This window comes from Colossoma macropomum, unplaced genomic scaffold (assembly GCF_904425465.1).
Source record: "Colossoma macropomum unplaced genomic scaffold, Colossoma_macropomum, whole genome shotgun sequence".
Classification (NCBI taxonomy): domain Eukaryota; kingdom Metazoa; phylum Chordata; class Actinopteri; order Characiformes; family Serrasalmidae; genus Colossoma; species Colossoma macropomum.
Genome location: NW_023494796.1, coordinates 14,208,920 through 14,228,666, shown reverse-complemented (window position 1 = coordinate 14,228,666; position 19,747 = coordinate 14,208,920). Strand labels below are relative to the sequence as shown.

The 19,747-nt window shown below is 38.1% G+C and overlaps 1 protein-coding gene across 2 annotated transcripts in view; it reads left to right on the top strand.

Annotated features, from left to right (window-relative positions):
- LOC118816475 (SLX4 interacting protein) overlaps positions 1-19,747 on the top strand; it is a 115,042-nt gene that overhangs the window by 48,438 nt on the left and 46,857 nt on the right. For both annotated transcript variants that reach the window (XM_036582876.1, XM_036582877.1), the window contains exons 3-4: positions 5,119-5,208; positions 5,698-5,818. In XM_036582876.1, coding sequence (XP_036438769.1) covers positions 5,119-5,208; positions 5,698-5,818 — 211 coding nt within the window. The remainder of the gene's footprint in view (positions 1-5,118; positions 5,209-5,697; positions 5,819-19,747) is intronic.

The window sequence follows — 19,747 nt, the reverse complement described above, 5'->3', positions numbered from 1 at the left end:
TTAAAAGGGGTAGCCTACATAACTAATTTGTTAAAGAAATGTCTCACTCCTTTGTCACAAGCGGAGCACCCATTGCTTAGTTTTCCAAGACTCCTGCCCATGTTTAAACACAGAGCAGCAGTTACAGCAAAATATGCTTTTATGTGAAAAACAAAGCCGTTTGGAAGCAGAATTTTGCCTTAACTGCCTGCCTGTGCTAATGCTGTGCTGTAATCCTGTTTGACTGGAGATGATTTTGGAGGCCAAAAGAAATGGTTGAAGATGTTTTATTTACTCAATCACCAGAGACTTCTTTGGTGTAGAATAATATAAATCGCTGCTTATGGGCAAAGACAGAGTGAGACAGAGGAGACTGAGAAGGAGAGAGAAACAGGATTGCCAAACGGTGTAGCTGAACAATGGGCCTTACCCTACACACCTTTCTAATTCACTTTCTCATGTCATCTCTTTACAGATGGCCTTAAAGAAACACAGACTTGATAATAAATTTTATACGCACTTATCCGACTTGACCACTTTAGTTTTTGTTGATCGCACATGCAGCTTCTCTTATACAGTGCAGTACAGTTGGCTTATATGGCCAAAAACCACTTATGATGGGCCTTATTTTCAAGGCCTCTACTCAGAAATTATTAAAAGTATTAATGGCTTATGCATTTTCTTTCACACAATACCCTAGACCACTGTTTCTTAACCCTGGTCCTGGAGGCCCATTGCCCTGCACGTTTTTGTGTTTTCCTTGGTCCCAACTTGCCTGGTCCAACTAATCAGCTCATTTACAGCCCATTATTGGGTTAAAGTAGACGTGTTAAAGCAGGAAAAGTGCTAAAATGTACAGGACAGTGGGCCTCCAGGACCAGGTTTGACACCTTTTTCCAGTAAATCTTTCTGGTAGTACTCAAACCGCTGCAGTTGGGGTAAATACACTGTGTCCAAAAGTATCCACACACTCCTTCTTAATACTGAATTTATCTACTTTTACGGTGCACTTACAGCTTGTGTAATCTCCAGACAAGCATTGCCAATAGAATAGCCCTGGAGCAGCCACTTAAGTCACCATGCCCAATACCAAGCATCAGCTAGGGAGTTATAAATCCCACAACACTGGGCTGTGAAGCAATGGAATTGCGTTCCCTGAAGTGTTGGAATGCTCTCCGGTATGTGCGAGAAGAGTTGGAGTGACGTTTGTGGTTCAGAACTAATCATCCAACATTTGTACCCGACCTAATTAATGCTCTTGTGGCTAAATGCAGTCAAATCCTCACAGCATTGTTCCAACAATCAAGTGTTTCAGAAGAGTTATTGCAGCAAAAAAGTGGGCAGACTTCTCGACCCTACCCTTGATTTCAGAAGATGATGAGCACCTGGACATATGGCGCATAATGCAACTTCATTTAGTTAGGAAAATAACTTTTGTGTTGTATCACAACATTGAAAATCCCTGACTTATTGGAAAGATGTACAGTATTACTTCAGTGTTGCTTTTGAACTGCCAGGCAGCATTAGGGTTTTGCTAGTCAGAGGGTTTCTGGCTCATTTCTGTATCTTTGCGGGTGGTCCAAGGCAGCACAGTGACAGGCTCACACTTGCACTCATGTGTAAAACATAATCAGGCCAACTCACAGAAAAGATGTAACGGCCACTTAAATGGCCATGACGGCTCTGGCTGTTGTGCGCTTTTGTGACTTATTGTGCTTGACAAGGTTACACAGAGCTTTGAGAATTCTGCTCTTCGATAAGGAGTTTGTCATTCTGAGTCTCAGAAATAGACCTTTACACCTACCGTATGTACATGAGCTAACAGCTTGATTTTAGTTTTACTTTTACAAAGCTAATGTATTTAATTTCCTTGTTCTTATGCAGCATGGAATATATAATTGCTGGCACTCACTCTAAGGCAAGTTTAGATGACATTTCATTAGTACAGAGAATATATGTGTTTGGTTTCTGATGTAATTGTATGAAACATGAATAAAGAGATGGATGAAAAAACATGGTAGTTTTTTATAGTAGCGTAATTAAGGCTTTATTTAAATTCAGATGCTGATTAGAAAATACTGATTAAATCATGTTTTTACTGTTTCTCGTGTGTTTGTACAACCCCATTTCCAAAAAACTTAGGGCACTGTGCAGAATGTAAATAAAAATGGAATGCAATGATATATGCAATTAACATGTCAAATGTTGGAAATGAGAAATTATATTGTTTTTTTAAAAGTATATGCCCATTTTGAATTTGATACCAACAACACGTTCCAAAAAAGTTGGGATGGGGGCATGTTTACCACTGTTCTGAATCACCTCTTCTTTTAACAACACTCTGCAAGCGTTTGGGAACTGAGGACACCAGTTGCTTTCGTTTTGAAAAGGACATGTTTTCCCATTCTTGTTTGATGTAGGATTTCAGCTGCTCAACAGTTCAGGGTCTCCTTTGTCGTATTTTTCATTTCATAATGCACTAAATGTTATCAGTGGGTGATGGGTCTGGACTGCAGGCAGGCCAGTTTAGCACCTGGACTCTTTTAATACGGAGCAATGCTGTTGTAATACATGCAGAATGTGGTTTAGCATTGTCTCGCTGAAATAAACCTTCCCTGTAAAAGTCTGGATTGCACCATATGTTGCCAAAATGTATATATCGTACAGCATTAGTGGTGCCTTCACATGTGTGCCAGTCACCCAAGCCATGTGCACTAATGAGCAATAACTTGTGACAGTGGTTTTTGGAAGCGTTCCTGAGCCCACTTGTAATGAAATGCTGATACAAAATCTCAGAAACCTCTGTGCCTCCACCTTTTTTTATTTAAATGTCTCAGTCCCCCTTAGGAAAAATGGTGCATTGATGGGAAGCATTTGTTCATATAACATAAACCTGATATTTGAGAGAGTATTAAGAGCATATGCAACGAAATACTCTACACTTAACATTTGAACAACATAGTGTGTGGAGCTTTCAGGCAGTATAAACTTTTGGAAATGAAGATGAGACAGGCTACAGATATGTTGCGTGGTTGTACTCAAACATGTACTGCTTATTTTAATCACAGGAGTGTATTTTTCCCACTCACGGTTGTATTAAAGAAAAAAAAACTTTTTATCGACATGGAAGCCAATTAAAATGCTCATTATGAAAAAATATAAATATTGCATCCAGTGTTTATGAGCTGAGCCCCAGCTCTACCAGCCTGGGAGCTGGGAAACTTTAACAGTTTTCCACTTATCTCTACGTCTTCTCTTGGTGTTCTGTCCTTGACACTTGGCCTGCATAAGGGAGGTTTTCCCCATCTGCATAGGCATTTGGCCAGTCCTAAAGGAAGCACTGAAGCTGTGACAGGTGAATTTCTCAGTAGGTGACTGCATGCTTGGATCAGGTTATCTCAAGTCAAGTCAAAGTTTATTTATATGGCACTTTTTACAACAGGCATGGTCACAAAGCAGCTTTACAGAAAAAAAATCTGGATCAAGTCAGTGGCAAGGAAAACTCCCTAAGAGCAAGAGGAAGAAGCCTTGAGAGGAACCAAGATTTAAAATGGCAACCCATACTCCTCTGGTCAACACTGGATAACAAACAATAACAGCAGTCTATGATTTAAAAATGCAGCAGTATCATCAGGAGGGTCAGTGGCGTGCAGATGAGTTTTGTACTAGGGGTGGAATAAAATATAAATTTTATATTCTTTTGCGATATGTTATCGATACACTGGCACCAAATATCAATGTATTATTGAAACATGCATGCACTGTAAACTCTCTAAACGGACTTCCCCTCCAATTTCATTTACCAGATTCACTCCTTCATGACTCCACATAGTGGCGCTAAGGTGCTAATCAAATGAATACAGTAAACCTGCAGTGAAGAAAAAGAAACCCAAGGGGGAAATGGCACAAGGGGAAAACATATGAGGCAGGCATTGTCCTCTTTAAAGTTGAAGGCCTGGACCCACTTTGGCTTTTACAACATTGAATGGACAAATGAAATAGACAAAGACTGTGCACCTTGCTAGAACTGTCTTGTTAAAGTACACAGGCAACACAACAAACATGCATAGCCATCTTCTTTGTCTTCATCCTGATCTGGTTATTGAGAAAACAGCTTGAAGTCAACCTCTGTTAAAAAAGATTTTAGAAAAGATTTTAGCGAGGCACAGTTGTGTTCTTTAGAACCTTTAGACGTTTTAACCCCAGAACTGCTCTGCTTTCTGGCAGTTTATGGCTATTTTACATTGGAGTGATGATACACACAGTCAGTGTATGTTAATGAGGCATGAAGCTAAGCTATCTGCTTTGTTTTACATTATTTCATATTGGTTGTCAAATTCTGTAAAACTGATGCTAATAAATACATAATTCGTATTTGCCTATTTAGGAGTATTTTATTTTATATTTTATTTTTTATATTTTATTTTTTATTTTATATTTATATTTTTTATTTTATAATGAATCATAGAGGATGGTCTTGCAATATATCAAGTATCACAAAATCGCATTATCGTGATGATATCATTGTGGGCAGTGTATCGTGATTTTGTATCATGAGATGCCCTGTGCTTCCTACCCCTAGTTTGTACAGCAGAAAAAGTTATCTAAATAAATGGTTCGGTGAATCAGTGTGTGGAGTCAAAGAATTGTCACAGCATATTAGCTCTTTCTGTAGATCTTTGTGAAGACCTTGAAATTCCATCCTGCTGATGGGTAAAGTAAGGAGAGCATTGTAACCTTTACATTTTACTATATTGCACTGAACCGTCTGCTTTTATAATGTGGCATATTTCTCTGTGACAGCATAATCTTGCAAGCGCATGGTCTGTTTATTAGCAAGAGTCAGTGTAACCAGGGTAAATCCTGGTTGTTCAAGTCTGGACATCATAATATTCCATGCAAAAGACAACCAGATATCACAAGGCCAAAACCAAAAATCATTATCCACAAGAGAGAGAAATAACCACCAGGGTAATCCAGACCAGAAAGGTTGTATATATGTAAGATGCATAGAAACCTCACAGCCAACATATAGTTTAACTGATTCTGATTGACCAGATAATCCAGAACTGGTAGTGGCTAATGATGCTTTTTACATGCTTGTTTTTTTCTCTCTCTCTCTCTCTCTCTCTCTCTCAGTGTGGAAAGTTTGTTGTGCTGGTAGATGTTCACATTCTGCCTCAAGGAAGTCAAAATGGCAGCACATGGTTCTTGCAGGAGCACAAAGAGGTATGAGAATGAGGTGGCCTTCATGATGAGGTGGATAGGGAAATTACTTTATAGGAGTTCATGCTTGACTTCTAATTTTAATTTGTCTTATCAATGCTTTATGTAGAGTAGGCTCAGGAGCCAAATATGTTTTGTTCCATGTTCATGACAAAAAATCTTTTGAAAGATCAATTTTGTTGGTAGAAGAGCAGTAACAAGGCTTTTTCCATAAATTGAAAGCATCTGTTGCCGCCAACACAACTGTTCACTGACAGAAGACGACCCATATTATGAAGACATATTTCTGTTAACTTGAGTGGCTTTAGAACTGTCTGCATGCATGCACTATACATAGCCTAATAGATTTGGTCATTTTCAATATTCTTGTAGGGTTTTTCTAACCGAAACACTTCAAAAAGTTGTCCAGAATATTAACTGCTACTTGTCAGTCATACTGACAAATGAACTCCCTGTGTATGCTGCGTGACCAGCTTTTTGTCCTTTCTGCAGGAGGTTGGTGCTTTGACAAAGGATGCTGTAGAACAGAGAGTGAGGCTGTTCCGGGAGAGCAGACAAGGCCAGTCCAAACAGACGAAAGAACTCTCGCCTGACAACCCTATGTGTATTAAAGGTACAGGAAGCCACAGTTTTTGCCTGTTTGTGTAGAAAGTGAGAGCTGTGGTTGTTATTTCTAACACTGTATGACATACTTTTATCTAAAAATACACAGAGGTGTGTTACAAAGTTGGAAACAGTTGCACAGGGTTTGTACGATCATGAAATACTGTCGAATATCAAAATTTGGTTTTCCAGTCCTGGAAAAGACATGGAATTTCCTGGACTTTGCCCCGATGCAGTTTATTATCAGCACATTTAGAGCACTGAAGAGTCTAGATCGCAAAAAGCATCGAAATTCAAGAGTAATGTATCTGCACATGGACTACCTTTACTATGTTGTTAATGTGAATTGGTGTAATATTCAGGACGAGTGTATCGTGGAAGATGTTTTGGACATTCCAACACTGGAGAAGGCAAACGTAAGAAGAAAAACGTACTGTTGGTGCTTCTCACACCAAGACCTAAGTTGGGTTTTGATGCAAAAATGGCACAATCACAGCGCTTTTGACCCTGTGCACTGTCGTGGCACATAGTCTTTGTATTGAGCAAACTGACAGATCTGTTCTCTGAGGTCAGATTGTTAAACCGGGTGCAGGTATTTGTACGTGGGTCAGAATTCAATTTCACTTGCAGTCATTCCATTTAAGCTGTGTTTTGACTTACTTGCTAATTTAAATATTAAATTGATATATAGATAATGTAGGTCTTTTTTCTTCTCTTAACAGCTGTCTATATATAAAATTAGTGCTGGGCAGTTCCTAGTAAAATTTAATATCATGGTATTTTAAAACATCTCACCTCAGAGGAGAGAAATTTTCTAAATTAGATCGGGTACTTCTCCTAGATGTGGTTAAGTTCAGATTGAAATCAGGGTGAGACTTTAGCCATTTTCTCCTGTTTCTGAAATTTGGCTCCTGAGAAATAACCCTCAGATTTTCTCACTTTGATCAAAATGTCAAATGTATGGCTTAACTCTTGTGTCTGAATCATCTCACCCCAGTCTCAGCTGAATAATATTGCCATAAGAATAGTGTCTTGTACAGCTCTATTCTAAATAAGAGAAGTCTTTCAGCAGATTATCGGTGCAGAAGGAGAACTCACGCTTTTCTCATTCATCACCAGAACGTCTTATGATGAAATGCTGATGTTAATCTCCTCTTTTTGGTATGGAAATTTTATTTAATGTCATGGAAAATCATGGAATTGCACTATTTAAAAAGTGTACAAACCCTGTAGCAGACACCTTGACGCCTGATTCTTGTCTGTACTTCTGGCTATTTTTATAGATAACAGTATGTCTTACAGAGTCAGAAACCACATTACCAAATTAGTTTAATGTTACTTAACCACTTTGAGGGTTTGAGGCAAGGGTGTGATGATTTAGGCTTGCAGTTTGCATGATTGCATGATGAGGCTTATTAACCTTTAACATTTTACATTAACCTCAACGCTCCAGAGCAAGCAAACCTTCAAATGTCTGCTCAAGAACATTTAGGGTAAGAGGAAAATACAGATTAATTATTATAACTTTTAATTTTAAAAAGTTTTATTTCAAAAATATTCATGCGTGTCAAATTAAAATGACATATTAGTATTAGTTTCCTCATTACCAGTACCAATACTCCGTTTCAATGCCAGTGTCAGTGCTGTTACTGATATGGCATCGTTTTGGTGCCACCCTAATTTTAAGCTTGATAAACTCTGACTGAATGGCTTGAAGGGCACAAATACATTCTTCTCATTTAAAGATGCTAAGATAAGAAAGCCCATTAGGGGAAATGTCACACTTGAGAAAGGTGTCCATTTACTGTGAAGCTAAACTCTGAGAAGGCTAACCTGTGCATGAGTTTATGTACAGCACAAAAAACATTAGGAGAAATAAACTGGGACAGCAGACAGTTCTGTTTTTAGTTCTGCACAGAAAAGAAAATCTTTAAGAAGCCCCCCTATTTGGGATAAGAAGTCCCTTTTGAGTCTTGTATCAATTTCATCAAGTTTTACAGAGTGTATACTTTTGTAAGTCAAATAGGTTTTTGTCTTTGCATTGTTTCCTCAAATTGAATTACTATATTAATCTGCTGTTGTTGTTGTTGTTGTTGTTTATTATTGTTGTTGTTTATTATTATTATTACGATGATAATAATAACAGTTTAAACAACATAATGGCATTTAACCTTGTCTGTATATTTTTTCATATATTCAACAGTGGTAGGCGTAAATTATTGTTGTGCATGACGGGACCAATGATATGTGGATGTAACTCTGCCAAGCTGTAAAACTCACATACAAACTCATCTCCAACAAGATGGGTAAAAATCTTTGCTGATTTTAGTTAACAGTGTCTGTAGCTATCGTGTAATGCTATCATAATGATATATAACTTTTCTTTTAAAAGTTAGTACAAATACATAGATCACTATTTTTCAGTTGCAAAAAATGAGATCAGCTGACCCCAAAAAGTTTCTTAAGGAATAAATCCCATGAATGTAGTGATCTAGATGAAATATTTGAATTAATCAGACCACAGGCATTCAGATAATATATCAAGATAAGATTGAGACCTGGGGACATATTACCCTGGGGGCTTCTTCCCCCAGGTTTCTCTCCTATTGTTGTGCTATCACATTCAGAGCAGGTAAGAGAGAAGAGTTAGTAATGAATCCTGAGGTATCTGTCATAGAATAGAAAGGGATGTGGTTTAGAAAGCCCATTGCACATGAGGAGCTATCAGCAGTGTGGGTGTCTCTGTTGGATGATGCTTGAGCTTGTTGGAAAAAGCAACATAGTACAGTGGTATTTTATTGTGAGTAATTCACGTAGTAGAAATTGTGCTTGAGTACAATATCGTAGTGCTTTTTCTCTGCCTCTGGTTTCTGCTTTTCAGTTGGTCACCTACCATTATCAGATCTCTTTCAGACATCCTCTCATCTTAAACATGGTCAGTCAATATTATGAACACTAGTCAGACAAGCCCCTCTCCCAGTCAGACTCACCCCATGCACAGATATGTCTGAATAAGTCAAGTGTGTGTAGGGTGTGATTGCACAATATCGTGAGGAATGTCTGTGATACCTGCTTGCTGAATGCCACCAGGGGTGGAGTAAGAAAAACAGAACTAGTCAAGACTCAGCAGCTCCCCTCCACACCCTGGGTGTGTCATAGCTTTTCCAGCTGCTGTGATAGCAACGTAGTGGACTATTTGACTTGGCCTGTGCTCCTGCTCAAAGGCAGCATGTATACTGTGATTTCAACTCTGTGTAAATAAGTGCAATTTTTCTGTTATTTTAATGTTGAAACTCCTGGGCATAAGTATGACTTGTATGCAGAAGAGCTGAACTGGAGCCCTCATTACTCATTAGTATGATTGTTGTTGTTTTCTCAGGGCACTGTGAAATAATTGGCCCAATGAAGTTAATTTATTTTTAGTTCATTTATACACGTAGGGTTAAAAGCAATATCATGAATAATAGATGAGTATTTTTACGTACTTTTATACTGCCTTTTGGGTAGGGGTGCACAATAAATCATATTTTTATCATCATCATGTGATGAGTTTCTGTACTACACAGTTTAAGAGCTGTAAAGACAAATTAAATTACCTCATGCATGTAGCAATAGAGAAACGTCATATCATTGCCAGGCGTTATACTGAGTGCATCTCTATGCTGGGATTGAACCCTGCTGCCCCCACATGGGGGACGAGTAACTTAACCATCTGGCTAAATCGCCAACTACAAAATGCACGAGCACACCTCAAAAACTCCATCCTGAACTACAAGCCTGTAAAAACACATTAAACATTGTTCTCACACCCAGTATTGTGTATTAAGTGTGTAAGACAGTAATGGCTACTGTCACAACTCAGCAAAAATAAATATATAAATAAACAAAAAATATTTTTTCATCATGTGACAAAGTTTATGTTGCTGACGGGAGTGTTTGCTATTTTCTCTACTCTTTCTTGTTAGTCTCTTGCTGTTTTTTTTTTACATTTTTACATTTTCAAGTAGTTGTTCCATATTACTCACAAAAATACAACTGCTGGCCTTTGGAGGTCTCTTTTTTCTCTTAGTGGATTCGGAAGACACCTGGAAAGGACTCAAATCAGCTGACAAAGCAATGTAAGTGTTAGTATGGCAGACTATGAGTGGTTGCTGTGCTCTGAGTGCAGCATGTTTAGCTATGTCTCTTTTGTCAGTAACTAGTGACAGCAGTGTTACAAGCGTCGTTTGTGAGAAAGTAAGTTAGTGTCTTTTTTGATGGAGAAGATTATACAGTTAGAGGTGTGCATACGGAAATTAGGAAAGAGCAGGGCTAGTCATTAGGGCTCAGACTCGCTGTTAAAAGCTCTGGGTGCCTCAGAGAAAGTTAGCACGCCCTCAACTCGTGCAGCAGCACTCTCACAGAGGGGCGAATGGGTAGCGTCTTGGCAGCATAGTTGCAAAGCTGAAGCTCATGCTAAAGCTTCCCCACCTGAGCAGCACTCCTGGTCCCACCTGGTCCAACAGGTTTGCCCTACTCAGACACTTCTAAGATGCCTATTGAAAGAGCTCTGGTTACAAGTGATTCTATTTAACAGCATGTGAAAATAACTTCCCTTTTAGAGCTGCCAGTAGCAGCTAGTTGTATGACGGGAGCCAGTGCACGGGACATTAGAGGTAACCTGAAGCTGCTAGCTAGTCATTCATGTTGTCTGCGGCAGTCAGAAATAACTAAAGAAAACATTAGAGGTGTGCAAATTAGCCCAGACGATGTCTGATGCCATAATATGCTCTGGCCCCACCCCAGTTAAACATTGCACTGAAATCTACAGCAGTTTATGGTCGCTGAATTGCTGGTTGTCCAAGTGGTGCAAGTGGTCTACTTTTGAGGGCAAGCCTGGTCTTTTGAGCTGGGATGGTATCCACTGGGTGCTGCTATCATTCCCTGTCGCTCCTAGTCTCTTAGATAGCCATCAGTGTAGGAAAGTCAGTCACTTTGTTCTGCTAACCTAATCAATATGTGAACAATTAAACCACTTTGCAATGACATTTGCAATTGTATACATTGACGAAACGTGATGATAAACATTAACTTAAGATTGAGGACTGTGTAAAAGACATAAAAGACTGCATGTTGAGTAACTTCCTCCTAATCAACTCAGACAAAACAGAGGTTAATAACAATAATAATAATAATTAATAGTCTTAGTTGTATCAGGTACATCTTGAAGAAAAAAAAAAGTGATTTCACAATCAATCCTGATCTGTCGACGTACATATATCCAATATCACTAGAATAGTCTAATATTGCCAAATTAAGAAATGCACTAAATGTGGAAAATGCACAGGGTGCAGAAAAGCTAGTTCATGCATTTATTACCTCAAGGCTGTAATACCTTGCTTTCTGGATGTTCCGGTAAAAGCCTTAACAAGCTTCAGTTAGTTCAGAATGCTCCAGCCAGAGTCCTTATAAGAACTAGAAAGTTTGAACATAGCAGACCAGTTTTATCAAGCCTACACCAGTGGCCAGGTAAATTCCACATTGAGTATAACATTTTTTTACTGACATATGAAGCTCTAAATGGCCCTCAGTACCTGAGTGAACTTCTCTTATTAAGAACCATCATGCCTACTTGAATCACAAGGTGCTGGCTTACTATTAGTACATAGAAATAATAATGTTTCATTGGGTTATGCATACCCTTGACCCTCCTGATGATACTGCTGCATGACTCGAACTATTTAATTATAGCCATTGCTTCACCTGCTTTTCCTCCCTTTCTGTATTTTAATATTTATACTAATGGTACAACCTTATTCTCTGTTCATACTGCTCTTGTGTTATTGTTTAGCTTTCTGGTGTCATCTAGAGGAGGATGGGTTCCCCTTTTGAGTCTTGGTTCCTCTCAAGGTTTCTTCCTTGAGTTTTTTCTTGCCTCTCTTGCCATTGGCTTGCTCATGGGGGCTCAAACCCAGATTTTTACTGTAACGCTGCTTTGTGACAATGCCTGTTGTAAAAAGTGCTACATAAATAAACTTTGACTTGACTTGACTGGTCTTGTGTACCTATATAAGTAAGTATATATTTGTTTGTTTTTGTAGGCTTTGTAGAAAACGCTGTTGAGGTAATACCGACTGTTTCTCTGCCTTTTGGTGCACCTAAAATGTGCTTGCAGTTCTGATGTTAGTAGCTGTTAGCATTTCTTTTTTTTTTATTTTGCTCAATAGTTGTTGCCAATGTTGCTCAATGTTGCCTTTATAATTTTGTATATGGCTGCTTGCTTAAAGGAGAGGTTAGTTAGATTTCTGTTCTCACATCCAACAAAAAGTCTGTACTTGCATCATATCAAGTCAGATGCACGTTATTTTTAATAATAATTTATTGCTTCTTATGTCATTGGGTTATGCGACAACTTTATCAGACTTCACATTTTATGTCGTGCAGCCTTACTGTTAGGTGTTACATAAGTATTATGCATTAATTATGGAATAAGAAATTTCTAGAAATATAGAAATTATAGAATAATGCCCTTGTCGAGCCAGAGGAGGGACTGTAATTTGAGTAAATACAAGTGAGATTTGTGATTTTAATGTACTACGAATCTGCCCTGTCTATTTTTACAAGTCTACTAAGTAAAAGTTACAGAACACATTACCTTCTATAATTTGTGAAACTCAGAGCTCCTTCAGTAATAGAAGTCTGTTTAAATTGACCTCATAGTAATGAAATAACAAATCCTTTTAATAGACAACAGCACTTCTGTTTTCGGTGACCAAGAAAAATGGCTAAATGCGAAAATTTAGTTTTTGGCACGTTTTTTTTTTATCCTCAAAACGGGGCTACTGTTATCTAAAACATTTTGGGGGAATGGCTAATTAGAACAAGAATGAAATTTAAATATCTGAAACTCTCGCAAGGCAGTGCAATTTCTGTCTTGTTGGCTGACATTTCTGAAGTTGAATGAGCCCACTTTCTATCTGGTATTAACTGTAGGATTGTTTTTTGTTTGTTTTTTGTTTGTTTAGATCCGTTAAATTCAAATCTTAAGAAAACATGGATGTCCAAATTGTTTCAATCTGGGCTATCTGAGGCAGTTTGGGCAGATTGCACAGATTCTTTGTCCCTTATGAATCAGCCAGTAAAATCACACACGAATTACGTTGCTGGACCTTCTAGTAAAACTAATCCAGGTTACCAGGGCTAAGCAGGGATGTGGGAGGGGTGTTTAAAGTTAAGGGTGCTAAACCTTAAGCAGCAGTGATGTGAACAATGACATCATGCAAAATATTTTTTTATGTAATGTGACTAAACAGAATGGATTATAAAGTGCTATAATGAGGCAACAATATCTACAAATAACTGATATGCATAAATCTTCACTGCTGTCTTGCTGTGGATAGACTTTTGTTGTTACTGCTATTGCTCATGTGTGACTCCATAACGAATGCCCCCCAGTGTGTCATGCCCACAGTCTTGGAGAGACTGAGTGGGAGATATGATGGTTCTTATCACGTTAAGTGATTTTTTATTTATTTTTTTAAGTTGAAAAACAATCTTCTTTGGATTTCAGAACTATCTATAACTCTGCAAGGAGGGGTCTGAAGTACATCGTAGTGGTGTAAAGCACACTGCCACTGGACTCTGCAGCAGTGGAAATGTCTTCTGTGGAGTGACGAATTGCGCTTCTCTGTCTGTCAGTTTGGTGGACCAGTCTGAGTTTGGTGAATGACAGGAGAATGTTACCTGCCTGACTTCACTGTGCCAATTGTAAAGTTTGGTGGAGGAGGGATAATGCTATGTGGTTGTTTTTCAGGGGTTGGCCTAGGCCCCTTAGTTCCAGTGAAGGAAAATCTTAATGCTTCAGCATACTAAGACATTTTGGACATTTTGTATGCTTCCAACCATGTGGGAACAGTTTGGGGAGGGCCCTTTTCTGTTCCAGCATGAAGGTCAAGGTCCATAAAGTCATGTTTGGGTACGTTTGGTGAGGAAGAACTTGACTGGCCCAGAGCCCTGACCTCAACCCCATCAAACACCTATGGGATGAACTAGAACGGAGATTGCGAGCCACACCCTCATGTCCAACATCAGTGTGTCTGACCTCACAAATGGTCTTCCCACAGACGCACTCGAAAACTCAAAGAAATGAACAGAATAAAACGAAACGCGATTAGGGATTCCATGGTTTATGTAGGTGTTATGTTGCAGGCGTTGACTTTTGTAATGAGATCACAGTTCAGGTTACCTTCTGATGTACCTTTCTGATGTCCTTCCATTTAGATAATGTTTTCCCAACAACATTGCACAGTGCACCAATGCATCACTGTCTCTGCGCCAGACAAATTTCACTGCAGGTCCTTTGCAGTGATGTGGGGTTTTGCTTTGGATACCTGATCACTCTATGAGCAGATTCTTTCCTAGTCTTCCAGGTTTTATCTCGACTTCAACAGTTATCCTTAACCTTTTTAAATGGAATTTCAGACAGTCAAAATTTACAAAGTATTTAGATTTTTTTAATAGTCTTCTCTTGCTTTGTAGGAGTCAATTATCTATAGTTTCAGATCCTTAGTATGCTGCTTAGATGAGCCCTTGACTGTTGAGTGTAAGTGCAACATTCTAAGAGGTTTGAAGGGTTACATAATTTCTCTACTCTACACCTGTTTACTCTCAACTTGGATAAAAACCTAATGAGTCAAATAAGCTCTGAGACCTTACAAAATGAAAACAGGAAAAGTGAATACTGGTGGCTCAACTGCCACCTTTTATTTTAGTTCTTTTCTAGTTAAATTCAGCAAATAAATGATAATCATCTATTAAAATTTGTAGAATAGTAAAATATGTGTTTGTTGGAAGCGTCTCCTGTATGTGGGGGTGAGTTATTTCAGTGAGTTAAAAAAAATTGGCAGCATGTGTCAGTGCCTGTTCAATCTGAAAATAGGATGCTGAATTATTCATGGATGTGCTGGAAATTCAGTCAACAAAAATTTTGCGGAAAGATAAAAAAAAAATGTTGACCAAAAAAGTTACACTGCATGCATTTCATTTAAAACTAAGAAGATCCTTAAAACATACTGTATTTTAGTGCTAAGTGCTAGCATTCTGGACTGTTTCAGTAGTGACAATTTGAGCTAATTTTGAGCAGAATGCTAAAACACTCACCAGTGTATGACTAGCAAAGATAGCTTTTAACAGTTGTACACACACAAAATCTTAATATTTTTCAATAAAACGCAAAACAGTTTATGTATTTGCAGAAAACATGTATTGTGAGAAAATGTTTTGGTAGTTAAACCCATCGTGAATCTAAGCCACCTCGCAATAGAAAGTACCCTATAAATGATGATTTTGTATATGTTTAGCTCATTACTATCTCAGTTAAAGCCTTGGGTTTAAATAGATCAAAACATAATCATTGAAAATATCTGAGGTCTAAATGCTTACTTGTTAGGGTCCAAGCACGCAAGTGCATAGGACCCTATTGTTTTTGTTAGTTTTTCTTCTTCTTATTAGGGTTCAAGCATGCAATGCATTGAACCATATTGGAATTGTCAAGATTTTTAGGGCTCAAGCATACAATGCATTGAACCCTATTGCAATTGTCAAGATTTTTCTTCATATTCTTTTTCTTCCCTGAAACGGAACGCACAGCCCAAACTGTAAGTCCTAGAGACTTGAAACTTGGTCAATAGGTAGTAGTCCCTCCTGCTACTCAGGCGCAAGGAATCAGCCCAGTCGGCCACAAGGGGGCGCTATAGCGCCGAAAAATCATTTTTGCCTAATAACTCCTAAACCAGATTTTTGTCAGACAAGACACATTTTTTTCCTGGTTCTATGGGTCCAACCAAACAACTTTGCCATTTGAACCATTTAGCTCCGCCCACTTAGATTTTGAGCTAATTTGCATAATATGTGAAACCTACTTTTGCGAACTAGTCCTACAATTTTTGCCCGAAATTCAGAAGCGCCTTTTGGTCAATAATTATCAAAAACATTTTGACTTTTCTAAATAACATGGCTGTCATATGCAAATGAACCCTTCTGGATAAATTTAAAATAATTCAGAATTAATTTAAAGTTCTGTAACTCGACAACAGTTCAGCCAAAAAATTTCAAACATGACAGACACATTTGGGAGAAGATTCTGAGTTAGCCATTCGATTTTTGTGCGCATATGTCATTAGGGGGCGGAGTTAATGCTACATGGCTGTTTCTCAGCATCCGTACATCCGATCACACTGAAACTTTGCAGATACCATCTGTTGGCCAGACTATAAGTGAATCCATAAGGACAATTTGATTAATTGAAGTATATGGTCGCCATCGGCCAATCAGCATTTAGCAGGCTTTTGACAGGCTTAACATTGACCAATCATCATGAAACTTGAATGATCTCTACATATAGCCACTTTCTAACAACCAATCAAGTTTGAAAAAAATTGACCACTGGGGGGCGCTATTCATAAAAATTAACATATTATTACATATTACTATTTTATTACAAGTTTGCTTGAAAATCCTTGTGTGTCATATGTAGTATGTTATTAAAAACAATTTTGCAAATGCATATTTATTACAAAACTGCATAGTTTTTTGTAATCGGTAACTGTTTAAAAAGCCTCCTTTTCGAACTAGTCCCTGGATTTTGATCCAATCTTTTTAAACTTGGTCTGGAAAAATTCTTTGGCATGTGTAGGTAAATAATTATCAAAAACATGTTGACTTTTCTACTCAGGGTCGTGTGGATCAATCAATTAATTACTGTGACCATGGCATTGTTAGCTTGATTAGCTATAACTCATCAGTCATTGGTCAAATCATGTCCAAACTTTAAGGACTTTTACACATTTAATGGTCTACACCAAATTTGATCCAGATTGGCCATTAGGGGGCGCTTTAGCACTCAAACACTTAAAAATCAATAAAATGCTATTACAATGTTATTACAAGGTCGACACAAACAATTGGTGCCATGTGACTCAGTTCACTCACATGAACAACTTTCTAATTACATGTTAAGTCAAAAATTGCACTGCTTGTCTTTTATTTTGGCTTATTCATTCAAAGATTTCACTATACAAAGGCATATTATACAAAGGTCAAAAGGTCATTCTGACCAAAACTTGAACCTCTTTGGATATGGTCCCTGATCAAGAATGAAACCATATTTTGGCCTTTTTACTAATTCTGACCCACTTTCACTGAGCTCCTCTACACCAATAGGGCCTCTTATGAGTGCATTGGGCCTCATTATGGCCTACATCAAATCAATTGCTTAAATATAGAACCAATCCACTGTGCAAGTGCTACAATGTGAGAAATACTGCCATTAGTCATGTAGTTTTGACATGTATGTTGACAACCTCTTGGATGTTCTACAAAGCAGTGTAGATCAGTACATATGAATATAAACCTATAATGTGTTTAAAGACCTCTGATTATTGTTTATGGCTACTGAAGGCCTTTTGATGAACTGACTTCCTTTCAGTTCTATTCACTCTGCCTATAAATAAGATCCACAGCTTGAGGCCTTTTAGGCCTAATGGGCTAAACGAAAAGCTTGAGGCCTTTTCAGGCCTAATGGGCTAAACGAAAAGCTTGAGGCCTTTTTAGGCCTAATCGGCTAAACCTGCAGGAGGGCCAGTACTGCTGTTGCGTGCTTGAACCCGCTCATTGCTGCTTGCGGCTGTATTTTTTTTTTTTGTTTTTTTTAAAGCACATTTTGAACTAATTTGGTAGAATTGTTCGTATCGGACCTTGATATAGACAGACAGAAAGATTTGATCACACCCCCCACACCCCCATGTAGGTAGCACTTAAAGGCTGTGAAAAGCTGACTCACTACATAGGCCTGGCCCCACTGAGAGGAGGAGATAATAGGGCAGTCAAGCTCATAAAAGTTCTCCTATGTAGACGCGCCTGCATTTCTAACAGCACTTCATAACGGGGCTGACCCACAGTTCCATTTTTTCTTTCACTTTTTCTCTTTTCCTGAGTCTGCTCTATAAGCCTGATTGGCCATAAATGTTGGTCGTCTGATGACCCTCGAAGGCTGTCTTCGGCCTATTGGAATTAGGATGGGCCTCACAGCTTCACACTGTGCAAGTCACATTTCAGCTGGAAGATTAGAACTGCTTGGTAATCATTTTTATTTTTTATCATGGTATGAGTTTCTGTGCCAAACACATTGTTGGTCGTCAGACATCATGTGTTCTCACACCCAGTATTGGGCTAAATTCAGATAACGTAGTGGTGACAGCGCTGTCACGCAAAATGTGCATCAAGGTATATAAGTAGTCACTGTGGCGGTGATTCGTGCGTCTGTGCCTTTTAATGCTGCAGTATTTTCAGTGTCCTGGGCAAGAGCCAATCAGAATTGATGTATAAATGAGCTCACACATATTATTGACCCATGCCAAGTGAAGCTCCATTTGCCTGCCAAAAGAAAGAAAAACAAAAAAAAACCCAAAGTAAAATGATTAGAAATAAAGTTATGAATTTTTGGGGAAGAAGTACTGACAAATAATAGAGAACTGTTTCGTACAGATATTTTTTACTTTTAATCAAGAAAAAAAGTTTCTTTAACAAAGTGTTTTTAGCATATAAAAGGCATGAAAAAAAGAACATCTTTTAATTCAACTTTTAGTTGTATGAATTATATTTCAGTATGTAAGATTTCCCAATTTAATAATAATAATGAATATAGCCGCAAGCGGCAATGAGCGGGTTCAAGCATGCAACCGCAGTACGGGCCCTCCTGCAGGTTTAGCCAATTAGGCCTGAAAAGGCCTCAAGCTTTTGGTTGAGCCTATTAGACCTAAAAAGGCCTCAAGCCTTTTATTATATTAAGCCTAAAAAGGCCTCAAGGCTTTGTATAATAAGTCTTTCTACAGTGAAATCTTTGAATGAATAAGCCAAAATAAAAGACAAGCAGTGCAATTTTTGACATAACATGTAATTAGAAAGTTGTTCATGTTAGTGGACTGAGTGACATGGCACCAATTGTTTATATGTCGACCTTGTAATAACGTTGTAATAGCATTTTAATTGATTTTTAAGTGTTTTTGAGTGCTGAAGTGCCCTCAAAGGCCAATCTGGACCAAAATTGGCAGACACCATTAGAGTGATTGATCCACACGACCCTGAGTAGAAAACTCAAGATGTTTTTGATAATTATTTACGAAGAGATGCCAAAGAATTTTTCTAGACCAATTTTGAAAAGATTGGATTAAAATCCAGAGACTAGTTCGAAAAGTATGGTTTTCAAAAATTATCGTTTACAAAAAACAATACAGTTTTGTAATAAACATGTATTTGCAAAATTATTTGTCATACTGTAATACAATAGACTCTTGGTCAACATATATTACAATAATATTGTAATAACATCTAATAATATGTCAATTTTTGAAATAGCGCCCCCCAGTGGTCAAATCTTTTGAAACTCGACTGGTTGTTAGAAAGTGGCTAGATATAGACACCATTCAAGTTTCGTCATGATTGGTCAATGTTAAGCCTGTCAAAAGGCCTGCTGAATGCTTATAAAATTCCGATGTATCCAATTGTCCTTATAGATTGACTTGTAGTCTGGCCAAAGGATGCTGCACGCAAAGTTTGAGCTTGATCGGATGTACGGATGCAGAGAAAATGCCATGTTTTTGTTGCTCCGCCCCCTAATTACGTATGCACACAAAAATCGAATGGCTACCTCAGAATGGGCTACTGACTAGGCCTGTGAAGTTTGAAATTTTTTGGCTGAAGGATTCTTGAGTTACAGATTTTTCAATTAATTCTGAATTATTTTGAATTTATCCAGAAGGATTCATTTGCATATGGCAGCCATGCTGTATGGAAAACTCAATGTTTTTCATAATTATTGACCTTCAGGCGCTTCTGAATTTTTTGACCGCAAATAAATGAGGATTGGGCGAAAATGGTAGGACTAGTTCGCAAAAGTAGGTTT